Source organism: Lepisma saccharinum, chromosome 29 (assembly GCF_977018435.1).
Source record: "Lepisma saccharinum chromosome 29, izLepSacc3.1, whole genome shotgun sequence".
Lineage (NCBI taxonomy): Eukaryota > Metazoa > Arthropoda > Insecta > Zygentoma > Lepismatidae > Lepisma > Lepisma saccharinum.
The window spans coordinates 19,159,942-19,171,770 of NC_139257.1; the positions used below are offsets into that span (position 1 = coordinate 19,159,942).

General features: G+C 39.9%; 1 protein-coding gene across 1 annotated transcript in view; it reads right to left on the bottom strand.

The window, feature by feature from the left end:
* Positions 1-10,675, bottom strand: part of LOC145981363 (uncharacterized) — a 31,349-nt gene extending 20,674 nt beyond the window's left edge. Inside the window, exons 1-2 of the mRNA XM_083114598.1 lie at positions 10,618-10,675; positions 8,195-8,238 (exon numbers count right to left, since the gene is read on the bottom strand). Coding sequence (XP_082970724.1) covers positions 8,195-8,238; positions 10,618-10,659 — 86 coding nt within the window. The 5' untranslated portion in view covers positions 10,660-10,675. The remainder of the gene's footprint in view (positions 1-8,194; positions 8,239-10,617) is intronic.
* Between the last annotated feature and the right edge of the window lie 1,154 nt (positions 10,676-11,829).

The following is an 11,829-nucleotide window of genomic DNA, read 5'->3' on the forward strand; positions in this document are numbered from 1 at the left end:
AGTGGGGTTATCTTGGAAACGGTAAGACTTGCGAAAAATCTGTTTGCGGATTCATTACGTACGCCTATATATAAGTAAAATGTAAATAGAACCTATGCTCGGAAATCCAAAATGGCGACCGGAAGTGGGGTTATCTTGGAAACGGTAAGACTTAGGAAAAATCTGTTTGCAGATTCGACGACTGCAAGATCAAGAACGTTTATCTGAAGAACGGTAGGAACGAAGTGTTCCCGCGCGAGAATTACAACCTCGACATGACCAAAGACGATTACCTCAAACTTTACGAAGCTTACACGGCTTACAAACGCGTGACCGAGGGAAGCGTGGACATGTACTACACGCCCAGCGAATTCAAAGCACGCAGGCCGATGTTCGTCATCAATACCACAAAAAGAAAGCAGGTGGTGGTCAACGATCGAACCAACATCAAGATCGTCTGCGAGTTCCACGACGCGCTGCCTGCCGATACTCTGTGCAGCGTCATCCTGATTGCAGAGAAGTCTTTCGCGTACGACGTGAAGAACGAGAGGGTGACGGAGCAGTTTTAAAAAGTTCGTAAGAAAAATAAAGGATAGGTTAAGTTATATCACGTAAGATCGTGGCATTCGTACCAGGTGTGAGTGGGAAAAAATTAGATGCGGTGAAAATTGCATCGTCAAACGCTATAAAATCAACAAAAAAAAATCGTCAAAATATGCTACCACTGAGGTTAAATGCATAAAAAAAAGCTCGCCAGCTCCTTGCTTTAGGTTAGGTTAGACCAAGAAAAAAAACCTTGGTGATTTTTTTTGAGTAAGGTGTTGGCAACACTGCAAGAAAATGAGGCTTATGCCTTACAAGAGCAAACCATTAAGGCGAGCCTCACCGAGTCTCACTCCGAGCCCCATTTTCGGTTGGTGAACTGTCTTTATGGTCCTACTCTAAAGTAGGTCAAAACACGTAGAGGCTCTCATGTAGTTTAGCACGAATAAAAAAAATAGATGGGTTAAGTCATACCACGTAAGATCGCTCTCGTGTAGTTCAGCACAAATAAAAAAATAGATGGGGTTAAGTCATACCACGTAAGATCGCTCTCGTGTAGTTTAGCACGAATAAAAAAATAGATGGGGTTAAGTCATACCACGTAAGATCGCTCTCGTGTAGTTTAGCACGAATAAAAAAAATAGATGGGGTTAAGTCATACCACGTAAGATCGCTCTCGTGTAGTTTAGCACGAATAAAAAAAATAGATGGGGTTAAGTCATACCACGTAAGATCGCTCTCGTGTAGTTTAGCACGAATAAAAAAAATAGATGGGGTTAAGTCATACCACGTAAGATCATAATATACCTACCAAGTATGAGTGGAAAAAAAAATGAGTATAGTGAAAATTTGTACTAAAACATCGCTAAACGCTAAAACATCGACAAAAAAATTGTCAAAATATGTCAAAAACTGATATTCCATTCATAAAAAAGGGCATACCTACAAAGTATTATTTTGAACCGGCCCAATTACACTACTCGCCGTCACTAGCTACAACATATTTTGATTTCTATTGTTCCCACATATTTATTTTAATTTTAGTATTGTGAATCATATTCCACTGTGTTACCTCACGTAGCCACCCCCCCCCCCACACACACACACGTACGATTTCAGTTGTAAGTTTTAGACTAAGCTTGTCAAATGTCCACTTATATCTTTGTATTCTTGAGCCATTTTTAAAAAAAATCATTTCGCCCCTTCTTCTGGACTATTTCATAGCAATGTTTTCCCACTGGAAGCCCCTTTGCAGATCGAGATCCGGAGCTATAGCCTTCCCAAGCCACCGTCCCTTCCAAGTACTCTCTTCGCCTCATGAAAGAAAAATATATGTATTTCTACTAAATATTTATTTGACTTGGCAGTTTCTTTTTTCGAACAGGAATAAGTTTTAAACTTAAATAGCTTATAAATTTACACTAGCAATTTTGAGTAAAGGTTTTGCGTAATCCTAAAAGTACATTTAGAGACTGCAAGGTTAACTCTCGATATTTCAGATATATTAATAATTTTAATCACAAGGTCTTGTAATAATTATTTGTTATTTCAATAACCTCATCGCATATTAAAACATAGATGCCATTTTCTGTTTATTTCCTTGTAATGCTGACCTCCGTGGCGAAGTGGTTAGCACAACGCTTTACGATGCCAAGGGCCCCCAGGTTCGAATCCCCGTCCGGGCATGGATCTACTTTCCTTTCTTCAATTTCATCATATCATCACGCATGCTCATCTTTGTGATTAACCATATTATGTGACAGATAAGCGAAGTAAAATAAACTAAGTCTATTAATCATTTTTTTTAAAACTCTTTTAATTCTTCTTTAGCATGCCACATTTTTGTTAAAATTATATTACGATTTGTAAAATGACGAAATTCTAAAGGAGAACACGCAACTTTCTTTGTAGCGCATCGGTCAGAAAGTTTCAGGAATATGGATTTTCAAAATACATTTTTTCACATGTACTTTGCCCCGTTTTAAAAGTAGCGAATTTTCAATTATGTTACTAATCATTAAAAGGATGCCTCAATACCATCTTACAGGATGACAATTATTATTTTCCCCCTCCTAAAAGTAATTCGCTCTCTGAATCTCCCATATAAATGCTAGGGGCCGTCTGCTTCAGCCGAGCTCACTGCTTCTCCGGTGACGTCACGCGTTCGTGCAAGATCGGCAATCTTCGGATGGCTTTACCTAATTTCTATGTACCTTGATACTAAGCATCATCATACCTGAAAATGTGGCAATAAATTATTATTATAACCCTTTCGTGGGCAAGAGGAAGCATACTTCCCAAAAATGCTTTCATCAATTGGATGGTGTTTGATCCACTGGGAAGCATTATTCCAACTACCAACATGTTTTGATTTTTAAATTAGACAATGTGGTATATATCTTAACATTTGATTTATTTGATTAATGCTCTTCGTGGCACTGCTGCCATCTACTGAGCAAATATTGTATCATATTTTTATCTTTTCCATTCTTTCCTGCGAAGCAACAATCACAAACTTTGTTCTCTTTCTTTTGTTCTGCAACAACTAAAATTGTATTGTTGTTCTTCTAAACAAACGGAAAATGCCACTAACGATCTTCAATGCATAGGGAGTCATATTTTGTGATATTTTATTGTGTGCAATGTAATTGAAACTTCTATCCAGTAACATATTCGAGTGGAGTTCTTGGACAGGTTCTGGCAATCTTGAAAGCTGTGAGTAATCTGTGGGTTGTGGTGACTTTTAGCACTTTTCACCAACTTTTAGTGCCTACAAAACAAACTACCTACAGAAGATGCTGTAGATGTAGTTCCAGGCAGCCCTGGCCCAAATCCATGGTAACGGTTGAAGTTTTTGCGTGCGATGACGTGTAACCGGCCAAGTGAATGCATCACTTCAATGTGAAGTCACGTGAAATGACAAAACGACAGTGTTGCAGTATGCAGATATTAAACACCACAACAAGAACAATATCTAGATGAGGATGTGTACTACAGGCTGTGGAAAAGGAGACACGATAGCCACTAACGCCGTCAAACGGTTGGGCGGGAACTTTACGTCACATACCATGAAGAAGTAATAGGATCTGAGCTGATTATGTCCTTTGCGATTAGTCCACTCAGAATTAGTTCACTTCATCAAATGATTTACTAAATCTCATCAATTTACATTGTCGAATTCATTATTTGAGGCTTTTTTGGTTTAGGTAGAACATCTTCACCGAAGAGAAAATTATGCTCATTTCTTTGTTTTCCTTGACCCTGTACATCCAGGGTCAAGGAAGTCAGTAATAAGGTGTGTTATATACAGTGTTTGTACAACTATAGATTGAATTGTATCTTCTCCAAATATGATGTATAAAGAAACAAACTGCCGGAGAACTAAGTAAGGTGAGTGTACAATTTTATATTACTATTATAGTGGAACCGCAAGCAAAGAAACCTGCGCAGACTCGCGACTCCTGTGCACCGTACTCCAGTGTGGAGGGGAGGGGGAGAGTGGAGCATGCTCTCTTATAGTCCGATTTGAACGGAAGAGGAAGAAGGTTCTTTTTCTTGTGGTCGCTCTTGTAAGTAAGGGGATCTGTGATTGGCCATTCATCTATTTTATCACTTCTTCATAATCTCAATTGACTTAAATGGCCGGAAGAGCAAAGTAAATTTATCAAATATAAATACAAACACATACCGTTTAATAAATAACCAAAATGGAATGAAAAGTTAGCAGTTTGTATTTTTATTGCTTTATGTGAATATGTAGGGAAAAAGCGAGAGAGAATTGTACACCAATGGCAAAGAAATGGTAGGCGAAGTATTTACCAGGATTATACTCCCTACATTCCTACTCATAATAAGGAGTCGAAGGTATCTTGCTTAAGGATCTTTCTTCGATGTAAACCTAAAAGTTGACTTTTCAGATTACGTACATAATCTTCTGGGCAGAAATGCGCACTGCAGATTCTAGCATTAGCATGATTCACGTTAGCGTTTCCACACGAATCCAAAGCTCGGTGACCGAAGAATCCTTTTGAAAAACGTATATAACGTATATATTATGTTCAACGTACTTGGAAGATGTATCTCGAAAAGTCGGGACCGGGATCGGAAAGAAAAATTCCGTCCCTATCCCGACTTCAGCAAATGACTTCCCTACTTTTCTGAATCCCGAGCAGTCGGGAAATACCGAATGGTCATTTTAAAACGGTATTAATTCTTGACATTTTCTACATTGCAAGTGTCTGGAACTTATCGGAAATCGTTAGTTTTCATTACAGAAATGCAAAGAAAATCACTTAAGGTGAAAATGAGAATTTTAGATTTCCCGACTAGTCGAGAAATTGCGAATATTTCCCGTCCCGAATGTCGGGATTTAAAAAAAAATCCCGTTCCGATCAATAATATTCTGTCCCGCATAACAATAAGTACCTATCTATATTTATTTTCAATTTGTCTGAAGCCACAAAATGTAAATGGGTGGAAATGCTCATTTGTGTACTCGATTTCGTGTGTTCAGTTTCTGGCATGGTTTCCTATCTGCATAGTGCAACACTAGCGCATAGATTTGGAATTCATTTCATGGATAAATTCACCTCTTACCGTCGTTTCGTCATAACGAGTAAACAACGGATTGGCCCAACCTATACTTCTAATAACCTTGGTTCCAGGGGTGTTGAAAGAAGAACATATGTAGTGAATGTGATGTTCCACTATGCACGAAACCATGTTTCAAACACTTCCATGGAAAGTAAAAGTCACTGCTTGTTTCCTTCTGTGAAAACTCAAGAGTATATTCTAATAATTATATGTTGTCAGATAAAAATGAATATTCAAACAAATGTAACAAAACTACAAAAGTGAAGTGTGTTCCCATTCTAAAAAAAAGCAGCAACACATGTACAAAACCAATGTCAATAAACCATTCAAAGGTATCATTGTCATGGTTACCACATTGTTATTCTCCATTTATGATGTTATTTACTTTGAATATTTTGCAGGAAATGTAATTTTATTTGAAATTTAATCTTATTATTCATATTGGACACACAATATCACATAATGTTGCAAATGGAAATGAAAACTTTCCTGAGTACCTGTGACGTGAATTGGTCCAGTCGGAAGAATACTTCCCACACCATACAATTATGGGAAACTATGGAAAAGAAAAAGTAACAACAGAGTCTTAAATACTATGCACATGCAACAAATAATCAGCAGAAACCAATTTCGTCCTACTTTTAGAAAAAAATTGGCCCATGAAAGGGATAATAGGAATTGCCACTAATTTCCGCATATGAGTTAACTTTAAATTCATTATTCTTGGAAAACCTGGGAAGGAGGCACTGTCGAGCAGTTATATTTTGTGAAAATTTGTGAGATCCCGAACATAAAATCTATCGAATGGACTCACCTTTGTATTGTGCGTCTACGCGTAAACAAGGATAATCTACATTCTACACGTAGACTATTTCGTACACGTAGATGACGTAATCTATGTAAACAATATGGCGAAAGGTGATAACTTAGCAAAGGGCGCCGTGGAAGTAAAACACAATTATACTACAACCTTAGTGACAATGAAGTTCGACCAGTCACAAATATAAGAGTGCGTTGTGAAAGAAGGAGAACACATGCATATGCTGAACATATTTTATTCAGCAGGCTACATGGAACAAAGGAAAACATAAATTTCCGCTGCAACGCAGCAATGTATGGTGTGCACACAAAATAAAACATTTTCGTCCATCTACACGTGACATTGAAGTTCGACCACTGTTAGAGGGGATCCTGTTTACCATGGTGTGACGCCGCCCCGTCAGCGAATAACTGTGGCAATGCGTCGGGGCATGCTGCGGACGAGTCGTTCAAGGTATTCCACATCGATGCGGTGCCATTCCTCCTGCAGGCAGGCGATAAGAGCAGCCACTGTCGTGGGTCCCCTCTGTTGCACACGTCGCTTAAGAACACGCCACACATTCTCAATGGGGAGAGGTAGGGACTCGATGGTGGCCATGGCAGAGTTCGCACGTGATGGCGAGTCAACCATTCTCTTGTCAGCCGCGCTGTATGAGGTCTGGCATTGTCGTGTTGAAAGATGAGACGCCGCCTGTGGAACAGGTGCCTTCGCACTGTGGGAAGATGCCGCTCCAGTATGCGTGTATAGGCGTGTGCATTCACAATGCCCTCACAGACGTGTAGTGGGCCAACCCCAGATGCCGTCATGCATCCCCATACCATCACTGACGCAGGTTTCTGTACCCGACGTGCATAACATTTTGCTTCATTCTGTTCCTCCTTCCGACAAATGACTGTTTTCCGTATTTTCCCGTACACAACATTGAAAATGGATTCGTCCGTCCACAAAACCCTGTTCCACTGCCGAAATGTCCATCCCCGGTACATTCGTGCCCACCGTAGTAGATTGCCTTTGTTCAACATGGAAAGGAAGGGTTTACGTTTCGCCTTGTACACTCGGTAACCGCATCGCTGTAGGTAACGGCGAATGGTTCTGGTTGACACTTCAATGTGAAAGCGTTCTCGAGTCCACAGTCGTAATTCGGCCACAGAAACATGATTGTTGGTCTGGATATAGTGCCTAAATATCCGTAGGTCACGCACGCTCAGCAGGCGTTTTCGATCGGGGGCCTTACCTGGCTCTGTAGTACCCGTATTTTTGTGGTGTTTGATGATGCAGTGGACGGTTGACTTGGGTAAGTTCAGTTGGCGCCCTATTTCCCGTTCACTGAGGCCATCCCGTTGCAACTCCACCACTCTTCTCCTCACGGTGTTGTCAATAGGTTTGCCCCTGGCCATGGTGTTGATGCACTGCGGTTCCTCGGTGCACAGCACGCGCTTATATACGGCGGACTCCCTTATCGTGTCCGTGACGTCATGCTTCCGTCGAATGCGCCACTATCTGGAATTTCCGTATGGGTCTGGTGCCTGGTGGAAGTTCAATGTCACGCGTATTGTTCCCCGTTTTCGTTCTTTACGTGACCTTGGGTGCAACATGCTGGGATCACGATTCTTGCCTGCTCACACGCCTCCTCTTACACACATGCGTCACTTCTGCGGGTCACCCATTCCACCGCCTATGCCTCTGTGCATTTAATCACGTATTCCTTTCTGGTCGAACTTCATTGTCACCAAGGTTGTACGTATCAGTTGGTAACGTGTGAGAAGAACCTTTCATACTCTTCCTTGCAAATTCGAACAATTTCTCACCTAGGAAGAAAACATAACATAGGAAATATTCTAGTGTTTTATGAAGAAAAGACTACTTTTGCCTCACGACTGCCATCTGTTGCTTTTTTTTGCATACAATTTATCTTCTTCCTTAGTTGATAATAGAAGAGAAGAGAAATTTTGTTGTAAATAGGATTCTTGTCAGTTCATTAAGAACCAATATAGTTGAAAATGTTACTTTCCTTTCATAAAAGCCTTGAAAATTAATTTTAATGTACTTTAGATTGTCTACGCAGTCTATGTAAACTACAACTACGTGTAGATAACGAGACAACGCATGTAGACGTAAACTTATAGTATACGGTACATCACTGATTACACCTTGGGCTATGGTAAGAAGAAAGTTGTATAAAATTAGTCATATAAAATTACAAAACGTGTATTTGCACGCACATTAAAAGGTACACAATTCTAAGTTTACATTACATACCTTTGAGAAAACGACAGAATGCTGGAAACTGCGAGCTGCATAACCTGTAATATAGGAATACACATTGTAATTATCGTTCTATACTCTGACGAGAGTACATAATAATTCATCACAAAATCAGACTACGCTAAATATGACATTATGTAAAATAACTAATTGGTATTAGCGTCTAAATCAGTTATCAAGCCCTTCACGGGGGAAAACATTACTCTAAAATTGCACTGTGCCATGAAGGCACATAAGAAGCGTGTAGGTAGGGTCACCCCCCTCCATATTCGCCCAGAGATGCGATCAGCCGGGGTCGGACACCTGTCTATCCAGCAGACAAGCAAAACCTCAAATGAAAGAACTTTTAAGTAAGAATTTACAATAACGGACCCTTCCGTAATTTCTATCCTAGTTCTTATATTCACGAAATACGTATTCCTGATGAATTATCTGAGGTCAATATCTGGGGGAGACGTGAAGAAATTGTTCATTAACGTGTAGAAGTTGTAACATAAGCTTCACATTTTCGCAATCATTCTCCGTATACAAGCATGGGAACCATGTTTGATGATATGAACAAATGACGTTCGCAATCAGTTGCGCTGTCTACAGCATTGCCACACTGTTGCTTTCATACTTGGAGCGCATGGATCGTGTAAAAATGGCGGAAGAGAACAGTAAAAAAGTTGTTAATGTTATACATTAGAGGTAAGTTTGGCAACAGTGCATCGAGCGTTAAAATTGCAGGTTACGAAAATGGCGTCTTCAGTGAGGAAATTTTGCCGTTATAGTGCTACGAAACTAACATCTTTTATCGGTCTGTGATCGCAATTGGCCCACAAACTATTCCCCGATAGCCCCACGAACCATTCTCGGTAAGGTTAGGTTAGGTTAGGTTAGGGAAGCATAGCTAATATTTGGGGTCGTATAGTAATATCAGGAATATATTATTTCGTTCTAAAACGTAAAATATTGCAATAAACATTGTTTTCGTGGAGAAATCCAGGGTTTCTGTTCCGATCATGAACCACTCAATTTCGCATATTTTGCAATTTCCACCGTGACCTCCAAATTTTAACTTCAAATTCGTGATTAGGAGGCCTCAATTAGGGAGTATGCGAAATATTACAAAAATCGGGAGGGGTCCGGTATTATAAATTTGCTCCAACGTTTATCCCAAAACATGAATTTCCATGTGATATTAATGTATAATTAATGTGTGTGTTCCCGCCTCTCACGACGCATCCTTCCCCCCCAAACCCTCTGCTGTCTACTCACTTTTTGGGTAAATACGTTACTGGTTATAAGCAGAAAGCAAGGAGCCCATAGGGAATTACGTTGACTTTTTTTAATCGACAGATTTCTATGTTTTATGTAATATAAAATTTATTGCAGCGCGGAGAACACAAATAACGGAGATATTTGATCCCAAATTATGGCCCGTCTAAGTAAAAACGGAGTCCTTTCACCGCTAACAAGGCCCTGGCGTCTGTACCCACGGCCTGAACAATCCTTTGTGGCACGTGGGAGTTGTCTACATGTATTTGTCCCTTCATCTATCATCATGCATCCTCATCTTCGCAATTAGCCAAATGGACAGAAACGCGACGTTAAATAAACCAAATCAATCAATCCAAGCAATTGATTACGAATCAACCACCATTGATCAGTTACAAAGTGCATGTGCGTAACTTGGGCCTAACTTTGATGGCGCAGAATTAAACTTGGACCTAATTTTGAGGGGGCAGAATTAAACTTGGACCTAATTTTGAGGGGCAGAATCAAACTGGGTTTAATTTTGAAGGGGCAGAATCAAACTGGGCCTAATTTTGAGGGGCAGAATCAAACTGGGCCTAATTTTGAGGGGGGGCAGAATTAAACTTGGACCTAAATTTGAGAGGGCAGAATTAAACGGGCCTAATTTTGAGGGGCAGAATCAAATTGGGCTTAATTTTGGCAGAATCAAACTGGGCCTAATTTTGAGGGGGCAGAATTAAACTGGGCCAATTTTTGAGGTGGGCAGAATTAAACTGGGCAGAATCAGATTTGGGGCCTAATTTTGAGGGGGCAAAACCGAACGGCCTAATTTTGAAGGACAGAATCAAACGGCCTAATTTTGAGGGGTCTGAATCGAACCTGCGGCTTAAGTTTGGGGGAAGAGATTCGAAAAGTTTTCCATCCAATGAAAACAGCGTCCAGGATTATTTGCTAAATAACTGTGACGTTTGCGAAATTAGAAATATTACTCTTTGTTATGTTGCTTATCAGGTCCTCTAACTTGTAAATTTTAATAAACCTGAATCTTTGAGGGGGCAAGTGCCCCCCCTTGCCCCCGCCAAGTTACGCCTATGAAAAAGTGTAATTTCACTGTGTGGAAGAATTGTGCAAAAATAAAAAAACAGTTTGTGTGCATAATAGTAATACGATTAATTTACCAGGAGCCCAAGCAAGGCATTCAAAGAACAGCCGTGTGCCATGGTGTACGCCTGACATCCTGTGTGATCAATGCAAACACACAACAGAACCCAACGGAACCACTGGACCTGGCTACATTGAAGCCCGCATGTGCCTTATCTGCTGCAAATGGGGTAAATGCCTCATTTTACCGGAAGAGCCGAATCTGCAGGTAAACTGCAAAACCTTCGCCCACAGTTCGAGTAGCTCGTGTTATCTGTGTAACAGTTTATTCCCCGCGAGCACATGATGCGTAAACTGTGTTCTTCTTCGAAGAGGACATCGAATATGACCACTGACTCCAGGGAAACTGTTTCATCATGGGCGTAGCCAGAATTTTTTGTATCATACAGAAAACTAAATGCATCACATCGATTGATGCACCAGAATTCATCGATTGATGCATTAAAGTGTGTTTTATGGCTTCTTCAAAGAACCAGATTCACATTTCATGCATTTGAGTGCATTTTTGTATGCATCACTTGATTCAAGTGAGTTCAAGTGAGGATTCCTTTCAGTCGAAATGCACTTCAATGCATCTTTCTGGATGATGCACTTAAAAGTTTGGTCTGAGCTACAGAGTTTATGTAGCTCAGACGAAATGTTTAAGTGCATCATCAAGTGCATTCTTGTGCATCAAAACGAATCAACTGATGCATTGAAGTGCATCTAGACTGAAAGGAATCCTCACTTGAATCAAATGATGCACTTTGATGTTTCTTTCAATACATACAAAAATGCACCCAAATGCATCAAATGTGAATCTGATTCTTTGAAGAAGCCATGAAACACACTTTAGTGCATCAATTGATGCATTCTGGTGCATCAATCGATATGATGTATTTAGTTTTCTGAGTGTAGGGGGGTCAGAACTTGATAGAATTTGAATAGTAGAAATAATAATAATTCCAGTGGCGTGTCCAAGGGGGAGGTTTGTAATGATCCTGAGAGATCATTCTCATTAGTAACACTAATGTTTATTTACTCAGTGTATATGTAACCATTGTTATTAGGTTCAAAGTTATTTTATTTACTTGTTCAATGTTACATGTGATAATACCTGCTTTGATAATTTTGTTTATCAGTAGTGATTTATTATTGTTCTCTTAATAAGGCCCTGCGTGGTCGCAAAGAATATGTAATATTTCTTATAATTGTATATTAGCGTTTAGCACACGTTTAATATTATAATA